The sequence below is a fragment of the Rousettus aegyptiacus genome, unplaced genomic scaffold (genome assembly GCF_014176215.1).
Source record: "Rousettus aegyptiacus isolate mRouAeg1 unplaced genomic scaffold, mRouAeg1.p scaffold_m13_p_1, whole genome shotgun sequence".
NCBI classification, from domain to species: Eukaryota; Metazoa; Chordata; class Mammalia; order Chiroptera; family Pteropodidae; genus Rousettus; species Rousettus aegyptiacus.
Genome location: NW_023416284.1, coordinates 318,562 through 346,014, shown reverse-complemented (window position 1 = coordinate 346,014; position 27,453 = coordinate 318,562). Strand labels below are relative to the sequence as shown.

General features: G+C 66.8%; 3 protein-coding genes across 8 annotated transcripts; 2 read left to right on the top strand and 1 right to left on the bottom strand.

Moving 5' to 3' along the window:
* Nucleotides 1-4: 4 nt before the first annotated feature.
* On the top strand, nucleotides 5-9,465 carry INTS11 (integrator complex subunit 11). The gene is given in 18 exon segments (XM_016144477.2): nucleotides 5-156; nucleotides 2,854-2,951; nucleotides 3,278-3,351; nucleotides 4,131-4,359; nucleotides 5,769-5,867; nucleotides 5,947-5,981; nucleotides 6,247-6,385; nucleotides 6,778-6,842; nucleotides 7,235-7,424; nucleotides 7,645-7,728; nucleotides 7,979-8,068; nucleotides 8,148-8,310; nucleotides 8,395-8,502; nucleotides 8,594-8,655; nucleotides 8,736-8,878; nucleotides 8,959-9,088; nucleotides 9,190-9,250; nucleotides 9,253-9,465. Coding segments are annotated over 18 exon segments (2,001 nt in total). The 5' UTR covers nucleotides 5-128; the 3' UTR covers nucleotides 9,456-9,465.
* PUSL1 (pseudouridine synthase like 1) lies at nucleotides 9,446-12,572 on the bottom strand. Of its 4 annotated transcripts, none has more exons than XM_016144481.2 (9): nucleotides 12,424-12,572; nucleotides 12,112-12,169; nucleotides 11,772-11,959; nucleotides 11,500-11,649; nucleotides 11,241-11,411; nucleotides 10,388-10,442; nucleotides 10,131-10,302; nucleotides 9,910-10,007; nucleotides 9,446-9,788 (listed from the first exon to the last, which is right to left on the bottom strand). In XM_016144481.2, exons 1-8 carry the CDS (start codon nucleotides 12,498-12,500, stop codon nucleotides 9,910-9,912), a joined length of 969 nt encoding a protein of 322 aa, XP_015999967.2. In that variant the 5' UTR covers nucleotides 12,501-12,572; the 3' UTR covers nucleotides 9,446-9,788. The 4 variants fall into 4 exon arrangements, with proteins under 4 accessions (XP_015999967.2, XP_015999965.2, XP_036083253.1 ...); XM_016144479.2 differs by having other exon boundaries at nucleotides 9,914-10,007; XM_036227360.1 differs by having other exon boundaries at nucleotides 9,914-10,007; nucleotides 10,388-10,391.
* A 735-nt stretch (nucleotides 12,573-13,307) lies between these two features.
* Nucleotides 13,308-27,283, top strand: ACAP3 (ArfGAP with coiled-coil, ankyrin repeat and PH domains 3). Of its 3 annotated transcripts, none has more exons than XM_016144484.2 (24): nucleotides 13,308-13,454; nucleotides 16,886-16,943; nucleotides 17,700-17,819; nucleotides 17,997-18,050; nucleotides 19,132-19,190; nucleotides 19,763-19,946; nucleotides 20,422-20,466; nucleotides 20,568-20,663; nucleotides 20,735-20,809; nucleotides 21,306-21,317; nucleotides 21,895-22,007; nucleotides 22,093-22,144; nucleotides 22,327-22,427; nucleotides 22,500-22,611; nucleotides 22,852-23,060; nucleotides 23,143-23,212; nucleotides 23,302-23,396; nucleotides 23,472-23,674; nucleotides 23,829-23,933; nucleotides 24,903-25,001; nucleotides 25,110-25,330; nucleotides 25,512-25,621; nucleotides 25,704-25,814; nucleotides 25,895-27,283. In XM_016144484.2, the coding sequence occupies exons 1-24, from the start codon at nucleotides 13,408-13,410 to the stop codon at nucleotides 26,040-26,042; spliced, it is 2,499 nt and encodes an 832-aa protein (XP_015999970.2). In that variant the 5' UTR covers nucleotides 13,308-13,407; the 3' UTR covers nucleotides 26,043-27,283. The 3 variants fall into 3 exon arrangements, with proteins under 3 accessions (XP_015999970.2, XP_015999971.1, XP_036083233.1); XM_016144485.2 differs by lacking the exon at nucleotides 13,308-13,454 and adding an exon at nucleotides 13,840-15,682; XM_036227340.1 differs by lacking the exon at nucleotides 13,308-13,454 and adding an exon at nucleotides 15,716-16,273.
* Nucleotides 27,284-27,453: the final 170 nt, after the last annotated feature.

Below are 27,453 nucleotides of genomic sequence, written 5' to 3'. Positions count from 1 at the left end.
GTGCGCTCGCGCGGCTAGTTGTCGCGGCGGCGCGGTGTCGGGGTCCCGGGGCTGCCGGTCCGGGCGCGGCGGGCGCGGCGGCTCGCCGAGCGCAGCGGCGACGGGGCTTCGGAGCGCTCCCCGGCAGGATGCCCGAGATCAGGGTCACTCCCCTGGGTGAGTGCGGGGCCTGCGGCCGCCACCTCGCGCGCGCTGCGCCGGGCGGAGGTCTGGGGACGGGCCCCGGAGGCCCAGGGGGCGGCACCGTCCCGGAGCTGCGGTCGCGGACGCCTCGGGCCGCTGCTCGTGCCGGCTCAGGCCCTTTGTGGAGAGAGCGCGGGGGATGGCTTTGGGGTCACGTCCTGGCTACCCCGCCGTGTCCCGTTTTCCTAACAGTGAGGTGAGGTGAGGACGAGATCACCTAAAGCGGCCCCGAGCGACGCCGCCTCCACACTTTATTTCCCTTTGCACGTGGTCTGATGCTTCAGGTCGCCTTTGCCTTCCCCTCGCGTCTGTCTCGCGCCCAGTTCCCTGCAGACCCCCGTTTACCCGACCCGGTGGTCTGCCCTCAGTTCAGCCCTCGTTTTAGTTGGCCTCTGCAACGTTAAAAAAAAAAAGTAGCTTTGCCTTTTGCAAAACATATACATGTGCACTTTGAAAAGCCCGAACAGTCCAGAACAGTACGAAGTGAAAAAAAGATCACTCAAATCCAGGGTCCCAGAAGCAGCTGGCGTTGTTTTGGCGGCCGGCCCTCCAGATCTCTCTGGGCTTCTTCCCGCTCACATTCTGTGTGCTGTTCCCACTCCTGCCTTTGTCACTGTGCTGTGTCGGGAGCCCCTTCTGCTGCAGATGGCCCCCCACCTGCACACTGTCATGCTGTGAGCTCTCCCTGAAATAGCCCAGCAGCTCCAGTGCTGTCGCTGACCTGTCGGCAGCTGCAGCGAACGCCACTGCCCTTGGCCAGCAGGGTCAGATCACACAAGCCACGCCGCCGTACGTGTTGTCAGCCCCACGGCCTCTCCCAGCTGTCGACACAGGGACCCCGCTGGCCGCTGTGGCCGCACACCCTCCCCTCCCCTGGCTCCTCTCCGGGGCCTGTGCAGGACCCCTTTCTAGCCCTTTCCCGTTTGGCTCTTTTTCGCTGCTCACTCTGCTCAAGTAGTCCTTTATTCTGCTTCCGATACCCTGGTCCAGTCTCACCTGGGTGTGCCCCCAAGGTCACCCAGCCTCAGTGTCATCAAGGCAGGACTGCTTCGGCCCCAGTCTCCCCTCACCAGCGTCTGCCTTACAGGATCCCTGGTCACTTGGGCCAGGTGTGGAAAGTGTCCCAGGTTACCTGCGCCACAGGGCCTTTGCACGCCTGCCCCCTTTCCCAGCTCTCTGTCTACCCCGCTTGCAAGTCATAAGCCTGCCATGGTTCTGGAGGTTTCTGTGTCCCCTTTGCTGCCTGACTTACCTCTGTGGTGCTGATGTCCACCTGGTGCACTCGATTTGTGTCATCCATGGGCTCATCGGTCCCCTTGCCTTGGAGCATGCGCTCCCGAGGTGCCCTTTGCTTTCTCCTGTGTGCCCGGCCTCTGTTCCCCACGTGTCCCGCCCAGTCAGATCACTGTCTTTGCACCCCGGGATTGTCGTGGGTCCTGTTGCAGGCGGCAGCCAGTGCCCAGGAGCTGGGCACTGGAACCCGGTGGACTGTCCCTAGCCCCGTGCTTAGGAGCCCTGTGGCTGGGAGCTGAGCCCGTGACTTCACCTCCTCGTCTGTGAAGAAGGTGGCTCTTCTTTCTCCTACACGTGTCTAGCGGGCCTCTGAGCTGGCATGACTCCAGGACCGTGCAGCAGGGAGTAGACAGCTGAGACTGTGCCCTCGGGGGCACGTCCTGGTGGGGACAGGGGCGGACCTGTAAGAGACCCGAGGGCCTCCACCTGTGGCTGGACTGCTGGAGGCACGCAGAAAGGCTGGTGTCACTTGCTGTTGTCATGGGTGACATGCTTCTCTAGGACCAGCCCACATCCTGCTCTGGGCAGAGGCCCTGTCACCCTGGTGTGTGTGTGGTGGTAACAAAGGTCCGGCAGCCAGCAGAGGGAGACTTGTAGGCTCTAAGGTGGAAAGCATGTCATCAGGCCCTGCCAAGGCTGCGTCCTTTTGTATTTGGGTCTCCAGGCCCCAGAGGAGGTGACAGACAGCCATAAGAGGTGGCCAGGATGTGCCCTGCTGGGGCTGGAGCAGCTGGGCAGGGCTTAGAAGTCAGGAGCGTGGATGAGATTCAGGTTGAGGTCTGGTCACTGTAGCTGGTCATCGCAGGGCATCTGGGGCCTGTTTCCCCACAGCTGCCCGAAGCCACATGGGGAACCTCTGTGCTGGCACCACCAGCACAGACACCTCCTGACACCTCCTGAGGGCAGGGCCAGGGGGAGGGGGCCCCACAGCCTAGATGTGCCCCCAGCCGAGGTTTCAGGAGGGGTGGCGAGGCCTGGCGTAGTGCCAGTTTGCCTCTGTTGGTGCTGGGACCACAGTCCAGCCCCTGTCACTTGGCCCTGCCTTCGAGGGTACGGGTGGGTCACAGTGGGGTGGCTGCTACCTTGAGGGGTGAGGGGCTTCTTCCATGCACTGGCCCCAGGTGGTAGAGGCTGGGCCTGAGGCGGGAGGCGCAGTGGGGGGGACACGCGCGCCGGAATTGGCCTGGAGGGCTCGGCACTTTGTCCCCTCCCCGCGCATCTCTCTCACCCATCAGCGTGCGAAGGTGGCGACTTCCTCGTCTCACGTGTCCCCACAGCAGCCGTGGGTCGTGTCCTGCCCCACCGAGGGCTCTGCGGGGATGGGGAGGGCCAGAGGGCAGGGAGGGGTTTGGCACACCTGGCCCGTCGCCCCTGCAGGAGCCGGCCAGGATGTGGGCCGAAGCTGCATCCTGGTCTCCATAGCGGGCAAGAACGTCATGCTGGACTGTGGGATGCACATGGGCTTCAACGACGATGTGAGTCCTGTCACCCTGCTTGCTCCTCGTCGAGGACCCCGGAACTCAGCGGGAGGTTCTGACCCATGGGGTGGGGGCAGTTGGGGCGAGCGGGTCGTGGCAGGAGGTGGGTCCGGGGTTGCCGTTCCTGGGCAGCCCCCACCGTCACATGGCAGAGGGGCTCGGGGGTGCCGCAGTGTGGCAGGGGCAGCCCAGGCGACCTGCTCCCTGCTCCCGGGGGCTGAGGTGGTCAGCGCCCTGCCGCAACCCGGGCGGGGTGCCGGCGCCCGCTGCTTCCTGCAGACCTGGCGGCCGTCGCAGTCTGACGCTCGCTCTTGGCCCCTCAGAGGCGCTTCCCTGACTTCTCCTACATCACCCGCAACGGCCGGCTCACCGACTTCCTGGACTGCGTGATCATCAGGTGGGCCCCTGTCGGCAGCTGGGGGTGGCGCTGCGCCTGCGGAGGCGGCAGGCGCTGGGTGTCGCTGACCTGGGCTCACCCCGGGGCTGGCCCCGCCTGCTCTGGACGCTGGTCCCGAAGGCAGTGCCCTGGTGTGGTCACGGGTGTTCACGGCTGCTCCTTGGGCTGCGGTGAGCCCTGCGGAAGGGGGAGAGTGCTGTGTATGCCTGTTGGCTGTGTCCCCAAGGGTCGCGGATGAGAGCCTAGGTGCCCTAGGGAGATGAGGCCACGTCAGGGCAGCTGGCCTGTGGCAGGGCGGAGGCCCCCAGTGCGCAGACGGCGCCTCACGCAGCGAGACCCATCTCTTCTCAGGCCTCCTGTCAGCCTCAGAAGCATTTTGGTGGCAGCGCCCGCCCCGTCCCCCATGCCAGTCCTGTCCCTCTGTCCCCATGCCTCGCCAGGCCTCATCCCTCCTCGGTACACATGCCACCGGGTGCTCCCGACCGCCCACCAGAGATGGCGGCTCCTGCTCTCCTCACGGAGCGTGTCCCCATCTGACGCGGGCCGTCCCTCCTCGCCCGTTTCCGCCGAGCCAGGCTCGCGGGCTGTGGGTCCGGAAGGCGGGCTTGTTTTTGCCCCTCGTTCTCCAGTGCTTAGGATAGTGCCAGGCGCACAGTAGGCGCTCAGCGAATGAATGAACCAGCGGGCAAGTGGGTCGGCGGAATGACCCAAGTCGAGCCGGTGCGCGGGGTGGGGTGAGGTGGGGGCGCAGTGGCCGGCTGACCGTGCCGCACCCCCAGCCACTTCCACCTGGACCACTGCGGGGCGCTCCCCTACTTCAGCGAGATGGTGGGCTACGACGGGCCCATCTACATGACCCACCCCACCCAGGCCATCTGCCCCATCCTGCTGGAGGACTACCGCAAGATCGCCGTGGACAAGAAGGGGGAGGCCAACTTCTTCACCTCCCAGATGATCAAGGACTGCATGAAGAAGGTGGTGGCCGTCCACCTCCACCAGACGGTCCAGGTCAGGGTCTCTGGCAGGCACTGTGCCATCAGCGGGAGGCGGCATTTGGGCAGGGGCGCGGTGTCCTCTGCCGCTCGCCCAGCTTTGTGCTTGACCCCGTGGAAGAGGCCGGAGGGGCACAGGCTGGCTTGCCCCGTCGGGCACGGGGGAGCTCGGCGTGCTGGCCGGGGGAAGGCGGGGCTGGACAGTGCGCCGAGCGAGCCCCGCAGGGCGCCCGGTGCTGGGCGGTGCGCTCTGGGCCCCATCTCAGCCATGGTTGTGTGCGGGGCGGGGAAACGGAGGCCTGAAAGCAGGTGGGAGACGTCAGATTTGGTGAAGCTTCTCAGGGGGTGTGCGTTCGCCCGGTTCCCCTTGGAGGCGGGGCTCTGCCTGCCGTCACGTGCTCTCAGAATTGCCGTAGTGGCAGAGGTGATAACAAGCGTCCTTGCTGACAAGCCCCTAGCGCTGCCTCTTTGCCGGCCGCCGGGGCCTCGGATGTTTCCCAGCCGCGCCCACGGGCTGTCGTTTCTGCGGGTTTTAGCTTTTAGTGTCGTGGTGTGCGCGAGCCCGCCAGGACGGCAGTGCCGGCCGCAGGGTCGCCGGGCGTCCACGCTGCGCTGCCCTTTCTCACCGCAGCCCGTGCCCATGGCCCTCACTGCCTGGGATGGTGGATCTGCAGCGGAGCCAGCATGGGTCTGGCGAGGGGGCCACCGCCTCGCCTCGTGCTCCGGGGCCGTTTTCCTGAGCTGCGGGGCTCCAGCTCCGCTGTCGCTTCGGCTGTATCTTCCCAGCTGCTGTCAGAAGCGTCCTCTGGGGCAGCATGCTCTGGGGAAGCGCTTCTGTTTCCTTTCACTTACCTGCTCGGGGGCGGGATGTCCTGTGTCCCAGCCCGGTGCCTTTCACCTGCCTCTCCCAGGGTAGCCCGTGCTGGTCCCCGTCCTCTGGCCGGGGCCCTGGGGGGTCGTGGGGGCCTCGCTCTGGGCCCCCGCCAGCCTCCCGTCCTTCAGCCTGGACGCTTCCTTCTGTGTGTGCCCGTTCAGTCGTCATCTTTGCTTACGAGTAGTGCTGTTAAACGCTCCTGCTCAATTCTTAATTCGCTCTTTCATAGTTCCTGGTTTTGGGATTTCCACCTTTTTTAGTAGTGTCTGTTCTTTGGCCAACATCCTTAACCTTGCCTGTTAGTTCTTCAGGTGTTTTAACCGCGGTCCTTTGACAGTCCGCTTTTCCAGGCTGTTCCCCTGCTTCCTACTCCCTAGTCTTGTCTTTCGGCTTGGGTTACTTTTGGTTGAAGACTGGCGTTGGATGTGAAAACGAGGACGCAGTGCAAGGCGAGCGCGGTGCCATCCGCGCCTGCCCTCTGCCGCCTCAGCCGCCCCCTCCCGGCCCCCAGCACAGCCCCAGACCTGAGCTCTGCCCTCCCTCTCCTGCAGGTGGACGAGGAGCTGGAGATCAAGGCGTACTATGCGGGTCACGTGCTGGGGGCCGCCATGTTCCAGATCAGAGTGGGCTCTGAGTCAGTGGTCTACACGGTGAGTGGAGTGCGTGGCCCCGGGAGGGGCTGCCGGCCAGGGAGAGGGGGTGCCTGCCTGATGCCTCCTTCTCTGCCAGGGCGATTATAACATGACTCCGGACCGGCATCTGGGGTAAGTGGCCGGTGTGCTTGCTTCATCTTGTGGAGCCCCACCCCCTCCCCCTGGACACGCTGGGTGCCTCAGTGGTCAGCACTCCAGTGTCCCCGTGTCCCCCATGTGAGCCAGAGTCTGCGTTTCTTGTCACTGCCTGGCCCTGTGCAGAGGGGCAGCCGCCAGCCAGAGGGCCTGACCAGGTTAGGGCTGGGGGCCAGCGCGTCGCTCCCAGCCCTGTGGCATGTGGCCGGTCCACTGTGGGCCATGACCCCCACTGTTCTAGAGCCGCCTGGATTGACAAATGCCGCCCCAACCTGCTCATCACGGAGTCCACGTATGCCACGACCATCCGCGATTCCAAGCGCTGCCGGGAGCGAGACTTCCTGAAGAAGGTCCATGAGACCGTGGAGCGTGGCGGCAAGGTGGCCGGCGCCGTGGGAGCGTCAGGAAGGGCCCCAGGCCGCGGGCACCGCGGGAGGGAGGGCCGCCCACCCCGGGGGAGGAAAGCTCTGTCTGGCCTTCCTGGGGCGCTTGTTTGCCCTCAGGTCTCAGACCCGAACAGGGGTTGGCCGGGGCACCCACTGGGGTCACTTCTGGATAGATCGTGGCTGGGGGCAGGAGTGGGTGGGGCTCCCAGCTCTCCGGGTACCCGGCCATGACTTCTGGACGCAGTCAGCAAAGCTGGTCTTCACAGCACCCTGAGAAGGTGGCCACAAGGAGCCACTGCCTGGCCACTGCGCGCTCATGTGGCCTTGAGCTGGGTGTGCGGTGCTGCTGGGGGCTCCCTCCCAAGCTCCTCCCTGGTCCCCCACAGGTGCTGATCCCGGTGTTTGCGCTAGGTCGTGCTCAGGAGCTCTGTATCCTGCTGGAGACCTTCTGGTAGGTACAGCTGGGCCGGCTCCAGGGAGCCTGGGACTCGGTGGGGGGTGGGAGTGGACGCCTGTGCCTGTGAGGGCCACTCAGCACACAGCATGGGCCATGCGGTCCTCCTGTATCCAGCCGGCTGGGCCTCAGCCTGGCTCCACGCAGAGTGCAGGCTGCAGCGACGTCAGCACGGCACCCACGCGTAGGGCACCCATGTCCAGGGCGCCTGCCCAAGCCAGGAGGCCTGCGACGGCATGCGGGCACCAACTCCCCGTGCTCACCCTCTGTGCTGCACGTCAGCCCCACTTGTCGGAGGCAGTGGGCTGAGGGCACCGGCTGTCCAGGTGTAGGGGTGGGAGACAGCCGAGGGCGTGGGGCTGACATGACAGGTGCTGCCCTGTCCCCAGGGAGCGCATGAACCTGAAGGCTCCCATCTACTTCTCCACGGGCTTGACGGAGAAGGCCAACCACTACTACAAGCTCTTCATCACCTGGACCAACCAGAAGATCCGGAAGACCTTCGTGCAGAGGAACATGTTCGAGTTCAAGCACATCAAGGCCTTTGACCGCGCCTTTGCCGACAACCCGGGCCCGATGGTGAGGCCTTGGCCGAGGCGTGGGCCTGGCTGTCCTGTGCTTGCCGCAGCCGGGTTGCGCTACGGGTGTGTGTGCCCCTTCCCTGCAGGGCACGCTGGGGCACCTGCAGGTCTCCCTGGGGAGTGGGCACACCTGTTCTGAGGATGAGATGACGGCGCAGGGTCAGACTGCTCTGAGGGTGGCAGAGGGCTGGATCTGACTGCTGCACGGCCATCTGCAGGTCGTGTTTGCCACACCAGGGATGCTGCATGCTGGCCAGTCCCTGCAGATCTTCCGGAAGTGGGCGGGGAACGAGAAGAACATGGTGAGGGTCCGGCTCCAGGGCAGCTCCCTGGAGCTCCCCCTGCCCCTTGCCCACCAACAGGGGTCATGGTGACGAGGCCTGGGCAGGCTTGTGCTCGAGACCCCTGAGTCTGCCCAGGTCTGCAGCGGGGCTGGCAATGGGTTCAGGTTCCGGGGGGCAGCAGGCTGGGGGCATCCTGGGAGGAAGCCCGGAGGTGGGAGGAGGTAGCAGGCGACGCAGGTGGCCAGCAGCCCCGTTCTCCCCGCCGCAGGTCATCATGCCTGGCTACTGCGTGCAGGGCACTGTGGGCCACAAGATCCTCAGCGGGCAGCGCAAGCTGGAGATGGAGGGGCGGCAGGTGGTGAGTCCCAGCCTCCCCAGGGCTCCTCGGGCCCTGCGTGGGTGGATGGTGACGGCCCTTGTGTGCTGTAACGCTGCAGCTCGAGGTCAAGATGCAAGTGGAGTACATGTCATTCAGCGCCCACGCGGACGCCAAGGGCATCATGCAGCTGGTGGGCCAGGCGGAGCCGGAGAGCGTGCTGCTGGTGCACGGCGAGGCCAAGAAGATGGAGTTCCTGAAGCAGAAGATCGAGCAGGAATTCCGTAGGCAGCCGGGCAGGCGGCTCGGGGTGCAGAGGGGTTTGGGCAGGGCCGGGCAGCCCTGCTGAGGCTCTCTTCTCTGCCCAGGGGTCAGTTGCTACATGCCGGCCAATGGTGAGACGGTGACACTGCCCACGAGCCCCAGCATCCCTGTGGGCATCTCGCTGGGGCTGCTGAAGCGGGAGATGGCACAGGGTATGTGGGGCCGGCCCCTGGGCGGGGTGGGGCCAGGCGGGGCAGGCAGACCCCACTGACAGGGCTCCGACACCTGCCCTCTTCTCTGCAGGGCTGCTCCCTGACGCCAGAAGGCCCCGGCTGCTGCACGGCACCCTGGTCATGAAGGACAGTGTGAGTGCGTGGGGGGCCGCCAGGCCCGGGTGGTTGCGGGGGGCGCCTCCCGCACTCCCTGACCTGCCGCTGTCCCACAGAACTTGCGGCTCGTGTCCTCAGAGCAGGCCCTCAAGGAGCTGGGCCTGGCCGAGCACCAGCTGCGCTTCACCTGCCGCGTGCATCTGCACGACTCGCGCAAGGAGCAGGAGATGGCCCTGCGCGTCTACGGCCACCTGAAGAGGTGGGCCGGCCCCCCCCTTCTGTCCCTGAGGGCGGGGCGCCAGCGGGCCAGGCCGGGGCCTCAGCGTAACTTTCCCACAGCATCCTCAAGGACCACTGCGTGCAGCACCTTCCCGATGGCTCCGTGACTGTGGAGTCCATCCTCATTCAGGCCGCTGCCCACTCGGAGGACCCAGGCACCAAGGTCCTGCTGGTCTCCTGGACCTACCAGGTTTGTGACAAGACCCAGGAAGGCTGGCCCCTGGCAGCACGTCGGAGACCGGTGGGGTAGGTTGGGGAGCTTGAGATAACAGCCCCTCACTCCTGTCCTAGGACGAGGAGCTGGGGAGCTACCTCACATCCCTGCTCAAGAAGGGTCTGCCCCAGGCCCCCAGCGGAGGCAGCTGACCAGCCACCGCTGCCCTTCGCCCAGCCATGGGGACATGGGCTCCCACTCCAGGACCACGTTTCAGCCTTGGATCTCCCCTCTGTGGGTGCGGAGCCCACAGGTGGCCGCAGCCTTTGTCTGTGGGACCAGTGTCACATGTCTGCCCAAGTGGGTGTTTTTAGCTGAAGAAATAAATGGCTCTGAAGCCTGAGTATCTTTTATTTCTGCTTCCGGGTCTGGGCCGTTGACCTCTATCACACACTGACTCAAAGGCTGCTCATGTTCTCCCTTCATAATGCTGACGCCTGTCTCCTGTGCCCACCTGGGGCAGACGGGCACCCAGCACACAAGGGACTCTGGGAGACAGGAGGCCTGCTGTGGCCCCAGACAGCTGAGGACTTGACCGAGTGGGGCACAGTGGTCCGGCTAGTGGGCTGTGGCAGCCCTGAGGTTCGCTGGGCGTTGAGGGTCATTTGCTGCTTCAATGCTATGGACCCCACAGAGGACTTGAGGCCGGAAGCTTTGGGATCACTGGAGGCAGGACCTGTGGACAGACCTGGGGTCAGGCTGGAGCCCATTCTCCCTCCTTGAAGCCCCCCTCTCAGACCCCTCCCCCAAGGGGCCAGGTCAGGAGTGGGTGTGGGCTGGGGGAGCCAGGCACGCACTCACTCCAGGCCGCCTGCCTTTGCACTGCTGGTCTCTGGCCTGAAGGCTCCCAGCGGAGCTGGACTTTCCTGCTGGGTACAGGCTGGGTTCTGGGCCGCTATAATGACACAGACAAGGGCTGTGACAGCTCTACCATCAAGATCTCTAGCAAGGACCCAGCCTGGAGGGAGGGTCAGTCAGTGGGGTACAGGCAGGACCTTCCCAGGCCACATCCTCTCACCCAGGTCCTCAAGGTCTCTGTATAGCACTGACTTCAGGAACAAGCCGTGGGCTGGGGCCACACGTGTCTGGTGCCTGCCCAGTGGGTCCCGGCTCTCCAGAATCACCTTCACCTGAGTGGGTGTCAAGGCCCCCAGCCCTACGGCCACCAGGATTGCTGTCATCCTCCGCACCTGCAACCCAAGGCTGAGACTGGCACAGTGGCCCGACCCTAGGTCCCCGCCCCTGCCCCTGGGATGGCCCCAGGACAGAACCTACCTGTCTGTACAGGAAAGACTGGCTCTCAAACTCCAGAGTCCAGAACTGCAACCTCCTGGGGACATAGGCACCTGTGGCGTCCAGTTTGGCCCCAGACAAGGGAAGTGGGCTGGGCAGGGGGCCTGGAAAAACTTTCCCATCCTCTCTTCACCCCAGGGGCCTCTACTGACCACCCACCCCTGAGGGAGACCAGTAGGAGGGAGATCGCTTGAGAGCACGAGGGGCAGCAGAGCCTGCCTGGGCCTTGCTGTGGGGACGGGCCCTCAGGCAGAGGAGCTCAGGTCCTGGCACTGGCTCTGGGGCAGCTGAGGGAGGGAAGTGTGGCCAGCTCATCTGCTAAAGATCCAAGCCTCGGGCTGGGGGCTCTTTGGCGTGAGTTCGAGGCCGACGGTGCAGAAGTTACTCCTCCCTTCAGTGTTGACCCATTTGGGAAGGTTCTAGAAGTCAGCAGCTGCCACGAGGCTGGAGGCCCCTGGGACAGTGCTGGGGCAGGACTGACCCCCGTCAGGCTGGGCCGGAGCCACTGGCCTGGTGCTCCTCCCCCAGTGGGACCTTTTCAGCAGCTGCCAAGACCCCTCCACCACGCAGTGAACTCTGGGCAAGGCGGGCAGCCCTCATAGAAAGGCAGCATTCTCCGTGCTGTGCCCCAGCTTGGCAGGGACCCCGGCCCGGGGGGAGCACACAGCTGCAGGTTCATGGGCGTCACTGAACGGCCCAGGATGCCCTCACAGGTGTCTAGGGAGCTCCCGGGCCGGCCGTGTCCTGCCTCTGCACTGCCCTTGCCAGGGACAGTGCTGAAGCTAAGTCCAGGCCCCACCACCTCCAGACCAGTGTGCGAGCTGAACCCCCTCACCTGCTCTCCTGGGGAAGGACAAAGGGGCTGGCTGGGTCAGGGGACACTGAGGCTCGGCGCAGTGTGCGCACAGTGCTAGTGGATGGGCTGCCGGCTGATTGGAAGGCGCTGAAATCATGTGTCCCCAGGAGGTGTTGGGCAGCCTCCCGCATGGCAGCCACATCCAAGCAGCTGCAGGGAGCCAGGTGAGGGTCAGGAGGAAGTCGCCAGCCAGGTGGGCCTGGCAGCCCCGCCCCCCTCACTCTCACACCGCACTCACTCGGCCCGCAGTGCCCAGCATCGGTTTCGCTCAAACACTGACAGCTGGGCAAGCCCGGGACAGCCAGTGGCCAGGCGGTACAGGTAGGTCCTGGACGTGGCTGCATAGCGGGCATGGAAGTTACTGGGCACACGGAAGGACTGCAGGACCCTGTGGGAGTAAGGGCATGCACACCAGAGGAATGAGACCCCCACAAGTGACACCTATCCAGACACAAAGTCCTTTCTGATCAATGCAGTGGGGGAGTGGGGGAGAGCAGAGCCGCTGCGCACCGGATGGCAGGGTGTTTCAGGTGGGAGTTGAGGGCATGGGTCAGGATCTCAGGGGAGAAGGGCGGCTGGCCGGAGCGGCGCTGGACGTCCAGGTGCGCAGCGTTGCACAGGGCGTGGACTCCAGCATCTGTGCGGCTGGAGATGATAAACTTGACCGGCAAGACCGAGTTCAGCCTCTCTGCGGCCTCCTGTGGGGACAGAGCCGCCGAGAGCGGAGCGGGCAGCGCGGTCAGGACCAGAGCCTCGAGGGACCGCCCCCTAGCTCAAGGCGTGGGGCTCTCATCTGCCCCTCCCCGGGGTCGCCCCCTTCCATCCCGGGTGACAGGCCAGCGGAGCTCACCTCTAGGTAGTTCAGGACCCCGACGGCACGCTGGGTTCCTCTGACGGCCGCGACCCCGCTGTGGGTAGAGGCAGGCACAGGTCAGCGAGCGGCAGACTGTCCCGCCCCGGACCTGCACTATGCGACCAACGCGGCCGTTTCTTCCTCGGTGTTGGGGCACGAGGCCGTAGATGCGAATACTAAACATGGCTCCCGCCCTCCCCTCCGGCGCTGGGACGTCGGCAGCCGTCGGTGTCCAGCTCCAGTGCTTCCCGCGGCGCCGGGTCGTGGGGTGGGGGGGTTGCGGGCACGGGAGGGGTCCGGAGGACGTACTTAAAGTCCGTGCCTAAGTACTGGAAGTACACGAGGTAGCGCGCCCGCACCGAGTCGGCGGCCCGGCCCGAACCCATGGCCCGACGGGTCGGGACGGAGAGGAGTGGGGCGGAGCCGGACCGGGCCGAGCGGGGACCGCACGTGGGCTCTGCGCGCGCGCGCAGCCTGGCCACGCCCCCCGCCACTCCCGCGCCTGCGCCTGTGCGTTCGCTCCGCCCCGGCGCCGGGCACACCCGCCCCGCAGCAGCCAAGGGCGGGGGAGCGGAGGCGGGGTCAGACTTAGGGAGCGGGTGCAAAGCGCGGGCCGGCGGCGGGGCGCGTGAGCGCGACTCCACTACGGCCGCGGCGTCCTGAGGGACGCTCTCACAACTTCACGGCGATCCACACACTCTCGCGTGTGTGCGCTCACTCACCTGCACACCTGCCCAATCGCTCGATCCCCATCCTCACCGAGCGTGTCCGTCCGCCGCGCTCCGGCCAAGCGGGTTTGGCAAACGCCCCAAGTTGCGCAACGACTGGTTCGCTGGCGAGAGCGGGGCCCGCGCCCTCCCCGCGCCCGCGCCCCGGCCGACAGCTCCCGTAGCCCCACCGTGGTTGGGCCTGCCTACCTTTCTGACTCGGAGTGACTCGCGAAAGAAGGGGGCGGGACGTCGGGGCGCCAGGGTGGGAGCCGGGCGTGCCCAAAGCCACAGGAAGGGGCGTTTTGCGACGCTCCCCGGCGGTGACAGCGGGCGGCGCGAGCCGACCGTGGACTTTGGCGACGCTCCCCGGCGGTGACAGCGGGCGGCGCGCGCGCGCTGCGGACTTTGGCGACGCTCCCCAGCAGTGACAGGCGGGGCGGGGCGGCGGCGCCGCGGCCTCATTCCGGGGCGGGCGGGCGCCGAGCGCGGCGCGGGCGGGCGCACGGGCGGGCCGGGCCGGCCAAGGATGCCGCTCGGGGCGCCGCGGTCCTTGTGCCAGTGAGCGCCGCGCGCCGCCGCAGCCATGACGGTGGAGTTCGAGGAGTGTATCAAGGACTCGCCGCGCTTCAGGTGCGCCCGCGGGGCGCGCCCTTTGTGGTGGCCAGGGTCGCCGCCCCCTCGGGACACCCGGGGCGACCGGGGGATGGGCGCGGGGCGGGGACATCTGTGCCGCCTTTGTGCCCGGCGCGGAAGCCGGTGTCGGGTGCTGGAGGACCCCGCCTGGGACAAAGCCCGCAGCGCTCGGGCCGAAGGGACGGAACAAAAGATGCCCCTTGTGTTGGTCACCTCGCGCGGAGATTGCGCGCGCTGGGGCGGGACTGCCGCCTGCCCGGCCACCTCCCCGCGGGAGTGTCCATCCTCGCTTTGTGTCTGCACCTTCGTGCCAGCCTCCTGCACAAGGCTGAGACCCTCCCCGGCCCCGCAGTCCCGCCCTGGTTAGAGCTATATGGGCGCGTGGGGCGGCTGTCTCTGGTCTGTCTTGGTCCATGTGCCCAGAGCCGTGCATGCGGGACAGGGAACTGGAGCCACGTGTAGGGACTGGGGCTGGCTGCTTGGCTGGGGTGTCCTAAGGAGCCTGGAGGGGTGGGGGCTGGGCTGAGCAGACTGGCTGTCAGGGTCTGGTGGGAGGTTTTGGGCTGTGGCCCACCCTGGGTTGATGCTTTTAGCCCTTCCTGGGAGTGCAGCGAGCTCGTCCACAGACCCCAAGTACTCAAGATTGTGCACATCTGCTTTAACAGAGTGCCAGGTGCACACGTGTGAGCTATGTCCGTCTGCGCTCTCTCAAGGGGCCACAGCTTGGACGTGAATGTGTGGTGAGCTGTGGCCCTGTGCGGGCACGCTCGATGCGTGTATGCAGATTAGTGGTGGGTGCACACTGTGTGTGCCCGTGTCAGCTCTCAGTGTGGACACACACACATACTGTGTGTTTATCATGCTTGTGAGTGTTGGCACTAACACAGGCTACTTTGCTTGCGTGTATCCCAGCACTAGGTACGTGCATCTCTGCACACGTGTGTCTGTGTGTGCACGGTGTCACTGCCTGCCTGCACACTGGATTGCACATAAGCAGACCTATCATCGCTTCTGTACATGTGTGCTTGCTCGTGTGTGCGAGTGCTGGATCTCTGGGGTGTGCTAGCCAGTGGGCCTCAGCACGGGTGCTCTTCCGTGGGCCTCTGGAGCCAGCCCCCTGCACGGCTGCCTCACAGGGACTCAGCGACAAAGGTCTGGGGGTGCTGGAGTGAGGGGCTTGTTCGGTCGTGAGTGGGCCAGGCCCTGGCGCAGGGGTGAGGGCGATTCTCTGAGTTCTCCAAGCCTCTGTTGCTGCCTAATTGAGGGCAGGGGTGCGAGCAGCTCAGGCCCCCACCATTGCCCACTGTCCCCCAGAACCCAGGCTGTGGGGGCAGTGGAGCCAGGCTTCAGCCTGGGTCCTGGCTGGGTCCTGGCTGAGGCATCTTAGCCTTGTCCTGGCCCCTTGCATGGAGGGGTCCAGGCCCACCTTGTCTGGTCAGATTGGGGTCACCAGCACCCCATACACCTCCAGGCCTTCCCTCCCACACCAGCCTGCTCTGTCTGTGACACCCACAGTGGGTGCGGTGGCTTTGCCATGCTTCCTCTGGCAGGGAGGGGCTGCCCTGTGGAAGTGCCCAGCCAGGCCTGGGGGAGGGGCTGAGTAGAGTCGCCCGGACCCTGGGCCACAGAAGCTGCACTCTGGATTTTGGGGCTGGGCTGAGATTTGGTGGGGCTTTGAGGCCACCCTGAGATCCCTTTGTCCACTCACCCTCAAGTGCAGAAGAGGATGCAACCTGGGCTTCCTGGCAGCTGGCCCAGAGTGTGGCAGGGTGGGGCAGGCCAGGAGGATGTGGTCAGTGATGTGGGGCCAGACGGCCCAGCTCTGGAAAGGGGACCCTGCCCGTGGGTTCCTCACCTGGGGAGAGACCCACAGCCCCCATGCACCTGGCTTGGAGGGGGCATCGACTTTCCCAGACAGGCCTGGGCCTCTACCCCCCACCTTGTTCTTGGTGCCCCCTCCTCTGGGTGGGGCTTCAGGCGCTGAGTCATGGCTTTGGGGGTGTGGCGGCCTCTCCCTTCTCCCCATCCTCCAAGCTTCGGGAAGAAATCCTGGGGAGACGGCAGCAGAGAAGACCTAGGGTCCTGGGAGGCCAGGGAGGGGCTGGCACACCGGCTCCTGGTGCAGCGCTGCCCTCACCGCTGTCCAGGGACCAGGCAGCCGCCCAGGGCACTTGGGGTGGCTGAGGCTCCAAGGCCACGTCTCCCTCTGCAGCATGCTCTCCTGGGTGGGTGGTCCTTCCCTGCCCTGGGACCCTCCGAGGGGGAGGGGACAGGCTAGAGCGTGGTCAGGGTCCCTGGGGTCTTAGCCCCCTGAGTTGGCCACACCTCAGGCAGTTCAGGCTGGCCTGCAGGGCACCCTGCTGGCGTCTGGGCCACCTCAGGTCCAAGCAGATATCCCCTGATCCCCTGAGGAGCCCCAGTCCCCCAGGGTGACTGGTGAGGACCTTACAAGGTCCTGGTTGGGGCACCTGGTGCCCCCAGAGCTCCTGCATGATATCACGCTGAGCTGCGCCCCACGTGAGGGACTCACCCTCCCGTGGAACCCCGGGGAACCCCTGGAGCATGCCCCTCCACTGCCGGCTTCCCTCCCGCCTGAGACCTGTCCCTGGAGGCCTGCCTCTCGCCCCTGGACTGAGCCCCGTTCCCGTTGTCCCTTGTCTCCAGGGGGCCAGATGGGCCCAGCTCACCAGCTGAATGGGTTGGGGGGGGCACCAGGATCCTGGCCCCATTTCCCTGTTTCCTGTTCCCGGAGCATGGGGGTCACGTGCCCGATCCATCTGCCTCTGCCTTCCGGGGATTCTCCCAGTGGCTCTCTGGTGACGTCATGCGTTAACTCTCCCCTCCCCAGACAGCTGCTGTCAGGCCGCCCGGGGGCGGGGGTCCTCCAAAGCCGGACCCAGCCCTCTGGGCACATTGTGCCATTCAGTGGTACGAGGGTGGGGGGCTCAGGGTCTCCGGGAACCAGAGACAGCGACCGCCCGCTGCTCTGGGCTTTGGCCAGACAAGCTTGCTCCTGGGCCAAAGGTGCCAGGCTGGAGTGGGGGTCAACTCTGGGTCCTGGAGAGAGGTGGGCACTGGGCAGGAGGGCGGCCAGCAAGGCTGGTCCCTGCCCCACACGTGCACGTGTCCTCAGGGCCACAGCAGCCGGACCCCAGACCGGGCGTCACGTCTGACTGGGCCTCCTCTCGCCTGGGGTTGTAGTAGGCACTGGGTGTCTCTGGAGTTAGTTGGACCTGGGTCTCTGTCCAGGCCCCTCCTCCCTGGGTGGTACCTGAGTCTCCCAGCCTCCATTCCTGGCCTGTCTGAGGGGCATGGGGTGGGAAGGGGGCCCGCAGGAGCAAGTGGCCATCAGCCAGGCAGCCCCTTCACACTGCGGTGCCAGCGCGCTGGCTGCAGGCTGACCGCCGGCCACCCCGTCCCCACTGCAGGGCGACCGTCGATGAGGTAGAAACAGATGTGGTCGAGATCGAGGCCAAACTGGACAAGGTAAGGGGGGCCGGGGCGCACTCGGTGCGGGGCTGTTGTCTGCTCCCGCACCGGCCACCGCGCGTGTGCACGTGTGGGGTCGCGTGTGTGAGCGCGTGTGCGTGCGTCTGCCCCCGCACCGGCCACCGCGCGTGTGCACGCGTGGGGTCGCGTGTGTGAGCGCGTGTGCGTGCGCGTGGGGCTTGCAGCCTATGTGTCCTGTGCGAGACGTGGCCGCGTGCCCCACTTGCCCCAACTGTGCCTGCTGTGCCTGCCCCTGGTGCCACGGGGCCCACGTACAGTGTCTGCCCCTAGGTCTCCCAGCAAGTGGGGGGGGGCCCTGGCGAGTTCCCTACAGCCTTGTCTTTGGGGCAGGGGACAGCTGCTGGGAGAGCAGAGCCTCCGAGTGACTGGGCTGAGGGCTCAGGGGAGAGGTAAGGGAGGCAGGTGGGGCAGCGCCCCTGAGCCCCCCACTGGCCAGTCCTACTGACCCGTGGCTGGCACCACGTGCCTACGCCGGCCCCGGGTCCTCTGCTCAGGGCGTCCCTGTCCTGCTCCGACCTGCTGCCCTGGAGACAAGGCCCAGGTGGCACCACGCGGTCCACGTGCCCGGCAGGCTGGGGGTGAGGGTGGGCAGTGCTGGGCCCCACTCCACAGCCTCGAGCAGCTCCGGGGCAGTGGTGTTCTGGCTCCGACGGGCCCTGAGCTGCGTCCGGCTGTCCCGGCTCCCGGTGCCGGCGGGCCACGTGAGCGGCGTGCCCTCCCTCTCGTCTGCAGCTCGTCAAGCTGTGCAGCGGCATGATCGAGGCGGGCAAGGCCTACGTCACAACCAACAGGCTCTTCGTGAGCGGCGTCCGAGACCTGTCTCAGCAATGCCAGGGTGACAGCGTCATCTCGGTGAGGGGCCGCTGACCTCCGAGCTCCAGCCAAGGGCAGCATGGGGAGGCAGCCTCTTGAGGGTGTCAAGGCCCTGGGAGCAGGGTGGCTCTGTGGCCTATGGCTGGGAGGTGCTGGCCCTCAGGAGGCACAGCCATCCCATCTGAGTGTGGGGTCTTCCCCACCCCGCCCCCCCAGGAATGCCTGCAGAGGTTTGGAGACAGCCTGCAGGAGATGGTCAACTACCACATGGTGAGCGCGGCCGGACGGGGCCCGTCCTCCTTCCTTGCCCCTGCCTTCCTGGGCCAGGCTGCCCCGCCGGCTCCTCGCAGGCCCCGCCCAGCCTGGACGGCTCTCAGGGCTGGCTCTGAGGACGCTGAGCTGGCTGGCGGAGGCAGGCTTTCAGCTCTTCTAGTCTGTGGGTGGCGGGATGTCATGAGGGGCTCTGCTGTGTCCCAAATGAGGGCCAGACAGTAGGGAGGGCGAGGGAGCCGGCAGCACAGCCCGGGACTGAGGGCAATGGGGTCAGGGTGGGTGAGGCCTTGGGGCCCATCCAGACCTTCCACCCAGGCCAGGGTCTCTGGAAGCAGCGAAAGCATCTCCCAGGCGGACCCCCTAGCCCCTGGGCGACTCTCGACCTCACTGCTACCCAGGACGGGTCCAGGTCACAGGGAGCAGGGCCCAAGGCCATGTGGCTAGTGGGATGGAGGCCTGGGAACCAGGGACCCAGACTAAACAAGGGGCCCCACCCGCTACAGAGGAAGTTCAGAAATAAACAGCGCAGAACAGCCCCTCCGGCCCTGTCTGTCTGTCTGTCTGTCTGTCTGCTTCCAGATAGGGCCCAGCACTCCTGCCACATGGGGGGTCTGATGCTGGGTGTCGCCAGTGCTACGGGGAGCCCTCCCCAGGCCAGGTCCCTGGGGAGCTCGGGCTCAGACTCAACCCTTTCCACCGCAGGGCTGGTCATCCTCAAGGTAGCCTCCCATGGCCGGGAGGTGCTGGGAGTCACCAGGCACCCCGCGTGTGCCTGCCCTGTCCTGGCCAGAGTGGGGCGGGGCCGTAGGAGGAGGCCCATCTGGGACGGCTTTGCCCCGGCTTCCTGACAGCCAGGAGGGGAGTTGGGCAGGTGGTCACAGCTGTCGCTTCTGGGCGTTGACCCAGGCCTGGGGCCACACCCAGTCCCCTGGACCCTGTGAGGTGGCTCTGTGCGGATGACCAGCTGGGACCCAGGAAGGGCTGGAGGGCTTTCTCTTGTTCTCACCTGGGGGACAGGGGCCTGGCCTCGGGCACGTGGGGACAGACCCGTGACACCCCATTCTCCCTGGGCTCCCAGATCCTGTTTGACCAGGCGCAGAGGTCCGTGCGGCAGCAGCTCCACAACTTTGTCAAAGAGTGAGTGGCCCGAGGCCCTCAGGCGAGGGAGGCCGGGGGAGCTGATGGCGACCCGTGCTCTGGAGTGGGCGCACGTGCAGTGCTTGATCTCACGGCCTAGGGCCTGCTTGGGAGGGGCCTTTGCCCAAGGCCTCAGGCTCTGGGGGCTCAGCAGGGCAAAGGCCGGAGGTGGGACAGGCTGGAGGGCCGCGAGCGGGCCCCAGGCGAGGGGTGAGGGTGGTGGGAGGGGCTGAGGGCGGGGCAGGGTCTCAGCTCCACGCCTGTGTGTACAGTCGGGGTACCCAGGGGACGCCCGTGTGGTGTCGCGTTGAGGTTGGGTACACGTGTCTGGAGTCTGGGAGGAGGCTGGACCAGTCCTGGGGGTAAGGTGGTGAAGGGCAGGGGAGGCCCTAGTCCAGGGAAGGATCAGGGGAGGCGCAGGCGGTGCTGCAGGAGGGTGAGCAGGAAGGCCAGAGAGGGAGGCCGCCCAGGAGCACGGAGCGTGGCTGGGAGCCAAGGGAGGGCATTTCGCGGGGGTGAGAGACCCCACGTCCATCCGCCTGGGACCCCTGACCGACGCCTGCCATCCACAGGGATGTGCGTAAGTTCAAAGAGACTAAGAAGCAGTTCGACAAAGTGCGAGAGGACTTGGAGCTGTCCCTGGTGAGGAACGCCCAGGCCCCGCGGCACCGGCCGCACGAGGTGGAGGAGGCCACAGGCGCCCTGACCGTCACCCGCAAGTGCTTCCGCCACCTGGCGCTGGACTACGTGCTCCAGGTCAGCGGCCAGCGCGGGGCACGGGTCCCGGGGGCTGTGGGGGTCCCGCGGGCGGGTGTGTGTTGGGGGGGGTTTCCCGCGGGAGGGTGTCATCGAGAGGCGCCTCTGGCTCCAGAAAATCTGCACTGTCAGGTCTGGGGAAGTGACATGGCGGGCAAGCAAAGCCCCGATGGGGCGGGGCCAGCAGGGGCTGCAGGCCGCTGGGGCAGAGGCCCAGAAGACCTGGCGGAGGGACTTCGAGGGACTTGGAGCAGGAATGGGAATGCCTGGCTTTGCCCCTGGGGAGGGCGTGACGTCCCAACATGGGAAAGGACACCAGGCCTGTGGGAGGAGGGGCTGGGCACAGTGCAGGGAGCTGAAGACGAGCAGGGGGTCTCAGGGAACCACAGCAGCTGGAGTGGATTCTGTGGCAAGGTACAGGCCATAGGCTACCTCGGCCCTGACACCCTTTGCCTGCTCACTTCTCCCCTGGCAGATCAACGTCCTGCAGGCCAAGAAGAAGTTTGAGATCTTGGATTCTGTGAGTGCCTGGTGAGGGCAGGCAGGGCTTGTCCCGGAGCACAGGCGTGTGTGGGCGTGGGCGCACAGGCGGGGGCCTGTCTCACCTGTGCCACCCCGCAGATGCTGTCCTTCATGCATGCCCAGTACAGCTTCTTCCAGCAGGGCTACAGCCTGCTGCACCAGCTGGACCCCTACATGAAGAAGCTGGCAGCCGAGGTGAGCGGGGGGCAGGGCGGGGCCGGGTCCTGGGTTCAGAGGGTCCCTTTACCTCCTCGATGCTCCCACAGCTGGACCAGCTGGTGATCGACTCCGCAGTGGAGAAGCGGGAGATGGAGCACAGGCACGCGGCCATCCAGCAGCGGGTGAGGCCTGCAGCCTGACCCACGTGCGTGGGCAGGACCCCAAGAGGCCACTACCCTGAACACTCTCCATACTGCTGCCTGGGGAGGCCCCCCCATGTCCCTTCCCCCAGGCCCGCCCACTCTGCAGGGGTCCCCATCCGTAGGGGACTCGCCAGATGGAGCAAGAGGGGCAGCTCTGTGGTCACTTAGAGGACAGGACTGGGTGGGCAGGGGGCCAGCCCCTCAGCTCAAAGATGCTGGGGCTGCAGCCGGGACCTGGGTCCCCTTCCTTCAAGGCCAAGGGTAGCCTCTGGGGCCTCAGTCCTTGGCTCCTCCTCGGCCTCCTCGCTGCCTGCCAGACAGTTGCCCCCACACTGCCCGGGGCGGGGGCGGGCTGCGGGCGGGAGCTGCCATTTCAGGATCACTGAGCCGGGATGGGTGCAGGGTGGGAGGCAGAGCTGTCACTCACTGGTGCGCTCTCCCTTCTCCCCCTCCTCCTGCTCTGCCTACCCCACAGACGCTGCTGCAGGTGAGTGGGCGTCCGCCTGGGGGGGGCGTGGAGGGAGGACCACTGGGCGGGGCTGCCACCCTCCCGCCCTGCGCGCGTCAGCACCCAGGACACCTCTGCGGCCTCAGAGCTCCCCGGGCGTCTCTGGGCGCTTCACTGGCAAGGGCACAGGCCGAGCCGGGACGCACCCGCGGGAGCAGCAGCTGTCCCTTCCTGCCCCCTCTCAGCCAGGGGAGCAGGTGGCTAGGCCTCCTCTCCCACCGCCGGACACACAGGACAGCACTCAGTGTCTCCCTGGCTGCCTGAATGCAGCTCTGTCAGGCCAGCGGAGCAGACCCAGCTGGCGACTTGAATGGGCACTCGGGGGGGGGGGGGAGGCAGCTTCCTTCCTGATCCCAGAGCCTGCCGGGCCTGAGGCCGGGGTGGGTGCTGGGGCTCCTGGGCCCAGGGGTTTTGGACAGGGGCCTTGCTCAGGTCAGGGAGTGGCTGCGAAGAGCACTGCCCATGTCCACCTGGCCTTTGGGGGAGCCCGGGAGGGCGCAGTGCCCTCACAGCCGGGGGTGGGCACTCACTGGGGCCCGGCTCCGACTGCCCCCAGGACTTCTCCTATGATGAGCCCAAAGCGGAATTCGACGTGGATGCGCCCAGTGGCGTGGTGATGGAGGGCTACCTCTTTAAGAGGGCCAGCAATGCCTTCAAGACATGGAACCGGTGAGGGGGGGCCTTTCCCCGGGGACAGTGGGGCGGACGGGCGCCGGCCCTGCCTGACCCCATCCTGGCCCATCCACCTGCCCAGGCGCTGGTTCTCCATCCAGAACAGCCAGCTGGTCTACCAGAAGAAGCTGAAGGTGCGCTGCAGGGCTCCCCGCCGGGCCCCGGGCTGGGCTGGTCAGCGGGGTTCACATAGGACTGAGGACACTGCCGGGACAGAGAGCACTTGGGGCTCAGACGGTCCGTGTCTCCGAGGCAGAGCCTCCGGTGGGTGGGCAGGGCCGGGCGCCAGTGCGAGGGCCGCGTGTGCCGCCTGCAGGACGTGCTGACCGTGGTGGTGGACGACCTCCGCCTGTGCTCCGTGAAGCCGTGCGAGGACATCGAGCGCAGGTTCTGCTTCGAAGTCGTGTCGCCCACCAAGTGAGGAGGCGCAGCCCCAGGGGGCGGGGGCGGGGGCGCCCGCCGCTCGGCCTGACGGGCCCCTCCGCCCAGGAGCTGCATGCTGCAGGCCGACTCGGAGAAGCTGCGGCAGGCCTGGGTCCACGCCGTGCAAGCCAGCATCGCCTCCGCCTACCGGGAGAGCCCGGACAGCTGCTACAGCGAGGTGTGGCCCTCCCAGCACCCCCCACGCGTGTGCGCACGGCCCCCGCAGGCTGCGTGCGAGCGTGCGTGTGCACGTGTGTGCGCTGTGTGTGTGTGAGTGTGTATGCACGCACGCGTGTGCGGGCTTTGCCTCAGGGGCCCTTGCCTGTGCGGGCATCTCTGGCTGGGAGGAGGGGGTGCCCGCTGGGGAAACCAAGGCTGGAGCTCCCCTAGGGCTGAGTGGCCCTCGCACTGTCCCCAGAGGCTGGACCGCACAGCGTCCCCATCCACAAGCAGCATCGACTCTGCCACGGACTTTCGGGAGCGTGGGGCCAAGGGCGAGAGCGCCCTGCAGCGCATGCAGAGCGTGGCTGGCAACGGGCAGTGCGGCGACTGCGGCCAGCCGGACCCCCGCTGGGCCAGCATCAACCTGGGCGTGCTGCTCTGCATCGAGTGCTCGGGCATCCACAGGTAGGCTCACCGGGCCGCTGGGCCGCGGTGCTGGGATGCAGCCCCGCCCCCGCTCACCCCCGCCTGCCTGCTTCCGGTCCAGGAGCCTGGGTGTCCACTGCTCCAAGGTGCGGTCCCTGACGCTGGACTCGTGGGAGCCCGAGCTGCTGAAGGTGTGTGGGGCCGTCGCAGGCCTGGTGGGGGGCAGTCAGGTTGGGGTCTGTGAGCTGGGGCTGAGGCCTGCACACCTGTCTCCTACTAGCTGATGTGCGAGCTTGGGAACAGCACCATGAACCAGATCTATGAGGCTCAGTGTGAGGGGCCGGGCAGCAGGAAGCCCACGGCCAGCAGCCCCAGGTGAGGTGGCGACGGCGTGGGCAGGGGCAGGGGGCCGCAGCTGCGAGCGCGGCCTCATGTACAGCCCTGGTCCAGGCAGGACAAGGAGGCCTGGATCAAGGACAAGTACGTAGAAAAGAAGTTCCTGCGGAAGCCGCCCCTGGCACCAGCCCGGGAAGCCCCACGGCGCTGGCGGGCGCGGAAGTGCCAGCGCCACCACAGCTCCCCGCGCGCCCCCACCGCCCGCCGCAAGGGCCGGATGGAGCCTGTCCTGCCCTCCGTGGCTGCTCTGTGCTCAGGTAGGCGCGCTGCACCCTCAGCTCACACGCCTGGTCAGGCTGGTGACAGCGCCCCCTGGGCCCCAGACCCCAGGGCGGTCTGAGCGGGGCGGGGCAGGAGGCAGGGCTCGGGGCCCCCAGCGTGACGGGGTCTCCGTGTCCCGCCCCTGCACAGGCGCCTTGGAGCGTAGGTTCCGCCGGGATTCCCTTTTTTGCCCGGATGAGCTGGACTCCCTCTTCTCCTATTTCGACGCAGGGGCCGCTGCGGCTGGTCCGCGCAGTAAGTGCTGTGGATGCCCCGAGCCTTGCCAGGGCCTCAGAGCAGGCGGGCGACTGGGCCACATGGGTGTCCTTTGAAGGAGGGACTGGGCTGGGGCAGTGGTGCAGCAGGACTCTGCTCTGGGGCTGAGGAGAATCGGGGGTCAAGCCAGGGGCAAGGCTGGGGTGGAATTTCGAAGGGCTGAGAGTTATTTGACCACTGACTTGGGGGCCACGACCCTCAAGTGACACGGGAGTGTGGGTGTGCGGCGTGCACACAGGAGCATGGTGTGTGTGTCGCTGAGTGTGCGTACAGGCGTGTACATGTGCGCATGCGTGCTGATGGCCCGGAAGGCCGGGTGCGGGAGCCACGTGCACCCGGGGGTGAGGGCCGATGTGCACCTCTTCCCACCCCTCACGGAGCTGGGGAATGAGACAGGCGGGGCTCTCCCCTGAGGGCTGCTGGCTGATGGTTTATCTGGTCCCCTGGCCTGGGCACTGTGAGCGGAAGGCACTGACCAGGGCCAGGAATTGGCAGGGCTGATGAGGGTGGCAACGGGGTGCCCATGAGCAGCAGAGGGCGCTGCGTCACCGTCCCCAAGCCTGGGGCTCTTCTGCCAGGGCTGCCCTGAGAGCTTGGCCCGTGGCTCCTGCAGTGCTGCCTGGGGGGCCCCCCTCCAGGGCTTGGGCACCACCCGGTCACTGGGCAGCAACCTCTCGGCCGGCACTGGTCCCAAACCGGGCTGAGTGCCCACAGCCCGCGTGTGCCCGCCCATCCTGCAGGGCTGACCCACCAGAGGCTGGGCGTCCACAGGGGCTGCCCTTGGCTCTTTTGAGCTATGACTTGTTTTCTGCCCTTTCCTCTCATCCTGGGTGGGCCTGGTCCGGTCCCTAGGGCGTCCCTTGGAGGATAGGTTGGGCCCCTGCTTTTTCCGGGGCTCTGAGAGGGGTCAGGGATGCTCAGAATCCTCTCTGCCCGCGGATTCTGCAGGTCTGAGCAGCGACAGTGGCTTAGGGGGCAGCTCCGACGGCAGCTCAGACATCCTGGCCTTCAGCACAGGCTCGGCGGTGGACAGCGTCGCAGAGGAGGGTGGGTGCGCACCTCCCCACCACTGCCCAAGGCCCTCCGCAGCCCTCCTCCGCCCCCACTGCAGGCCAGGCCGCCACGCCTGACTGCCCTCCCCCCCCACACACACAGAGGGTGCAGAGTCCGAGGAGTCCAGTGGCGAGGCGGACGGAGAGGCGGAAGCCTGGGGCCTGGCGGATGTGCGCGAGCTGCACCCTGGGCTCCTGGCACACCGTGCGGCGCGTACCCGCGACCTCCCTGCGCTGGCGGCGGCGCTGGCCCACGGGGCAGAGGTCAACTGGGCGGACACAGAGGACGAGGGCAAGACACCGCTGGTGCAGGCCGTGCTCGGGGTGAGAGGAGAGGGCGGGGCCCGGGACACAGGTGCACTCTGACCGTTGGCATCTTCAGGCCTGCCCCTCTGTGGTGGCTGCACAGGGCCCGTGTCCTCCACTGCAGAGCCGCTTGTCTAGGCTGGGGTGGGGGCCCCCCACCAGCCATCCCCTGCTCCGTCTGAACTGCGCAGTTCCCCAGGGCTCCCTGATTGCCTGTGAATTCCTCCTGCAAAACGGAGCGGACGTGAACCAAAGAGACAGCCGCGGCCGCGGGCCCCTGCACCACGCCACACTCCTGGGCCACACCGGGTGAGTCCCAGGCGCCCCTTCCGCCCACCCACAGGGCCTGGGTAGCCAGGACTCGCCCCGACTCGTCCCCTGCACCCCTCAGCCAGGTCTGCCTGTTCTTGAAGCGGGGCGCAGACCAGCACGCCTTGGACCAGGAGCAGCAAGACCCTCTGAGCATCGCGATCCAGGAGGCTAACGCGGACATCGTCACGCTGTGAGCGCCGCTAGTGGGCGGGGCGCGGGGCGGGGCGCGGGCGGGGCGGGGGCGGCGCCCTCACACTGCGCCTACCCCAGGCTGCGGCTGGCGCGGATGGCAGAGGAGATGCGGGAGGCCGAGGCGCCCCCAGGCCAGCCCGGCCTGCTGGCAGGCAGCAGCCCCACGGAGCTCCAGTACCGCAGGTGCATCCAGGAGTTCATCAGCCTCCACCTGGAGGAGAGCTAGGGTGGGGCGGCCGGGAAGTGGCGGGCCCCCCCGCCCACGGCCCCGCGGTCCTGCCCTGCAGCCTGGCCCATTTCCCGAGAGCCCTGGTGCCGGGCGCTCCTGGAGCCCCAACAGTCAGCTCTGCCCTTCTCGGAGCTACCCCGACCCCCATGGCCGGGGCGGGACCCCAGCACCGAGTCTTCTGAAGCCCCACGTTTCCCCCAGAGGTGCTGCATCTTCTCGAGCCTCTCTCCCTGTGCGGGACCCTATGTCTTCAGGTGACTCTTTTTTCGGGGGCCAGGTTGCCCATGTCACAAATCACTCTTAAGGCTCCATGTCACCTGGTGCCCCTGTCCCTGGGGCCTGTGTCACCTTGAGCCCCTCTGTCCCCAGGGCCCATGTCACCTCACGTCCACGCTCTCATTGCCCCAGACACCGACCTGCTAGTTGGGTCCTTCCTACACACACCCCCGTATCCCCTCCACTAGGCCCCGGGGCAGGTGGCTGGCCGCCAGCCCCTTGTGTGGGCAGAAGGGGCAGCCCATCCAGGGAATCAACCCGTGTACCTCACTTAGTGACCCCAGTGTCCAGGCTGGGTTTCTCGGGTGCTGGGGGCCTCAGCCCTGGCTGGACGCAGGCGTCCCGAGGCCACGTGGCTGGCCACGCGGGCCCCTGTGCCAGGTGGCCCTAGACCCGTCCCCTGCCTCCTCCAGAGGCGCTTGGCCCAGAGCTGGTGCCCAGGACTTTGGCACTTTGTACCCCCGCATCTGACGGTTTGTCCCAGACCGGGTGGATTTTCTACAGCCACCTCGTTCTCACTGTGTCTCGCCTCTGTGTGCACTCTGGAGGGCCACCTTGACCTGGGCTCTGCCTGCCGTGGGGGCGAGGCTCACTCCCCAGGGCCCGCGATGCCTTCTGCCTTCCCCTTTCCTGGAGCCCTGGGGCAGCAGCTGGGCCTCTCCCCAACTAGGGGCCTTGGTCAGGCCAAGGCCAGTCAGCTGGTCACTATGCAAAGGCTGCCCAGGGAGGCTCCATGGGCAGCAAGGTGGGCACTGACCAGGCCCCCCAAGTCCCTCACCTGCCGGCCGTGACCCCTAACGCAGAATTAACTCCTCCGCCTCTCCCTGCTTGAGCCCCGCCCCTGCGTCCTCCCCCGCTGCCGGCGTCTGGGCCTCGGGCCTGGGCCTCGGGCCGGCAGGACCCATCCCTGCTCCGGATCACACGGTAATAAACTGCCGCTTGCACCTGTTGCCTGCCATGGGCTCACCTGCCTCACTCTGCTGTCTTAGCTGGGGGGAGGTCTCCAGGTCCCCTGCCTTCCCTGAGGGGTGGCCCTGTGTGGGCGTAGTACCAGTGTCCCAAAAGGATGTAGTCGGCTAGAACCCAGGGGCATGGTGGGGAGCCTGGGGCTTCTCCAGTGCACCCCGACTCC

Coding starts and splice junctions, on each gene's coding strand:
- PUSL1 (XM_016144479.2), bottom strand. CDS start 12,500: ATGGGTTCGGGCCGGGCCGCCGACTCGGTGCGGGCGCGCTACCTCGTG. Junction 11,960..12,111: donor GGGTCCTGAACTACCTAGAG/GTGAGCTCCGCT, acceptor CTGTCCCCACAG/GAGGCCGCAGAGAGGCTGAA. Junction 10,443..11,240: donor GTCCTTCCCCAGGAGAGCAG/GTGAGGGGGTTC, acceptor CTATGTCCCCAG/GAGGTTGCAGTTCTGGACTC.
- ACAP3 (XM_036227340.1), top strand. CDS start 16,152: ATGGGTTGGGGGGGGCACCAGGATCCTGGCCCCATTTCCCTGTTTCCT. Junction 17,820..17,996: donor AGGGTGACAGCGTCATCTCG/GTGAGGGGCCGC, acceptor CCGCCCCCCCAG/GAATGCCTGCAGAGGTTTGG. Junction 23,061..23,142: donor GAGTGCTCGGGCATCCACAG/GTAGGCTCACCG, acceptor CTTCCGGTCCAG/GAGCCTGGGTGTCCACTGCT.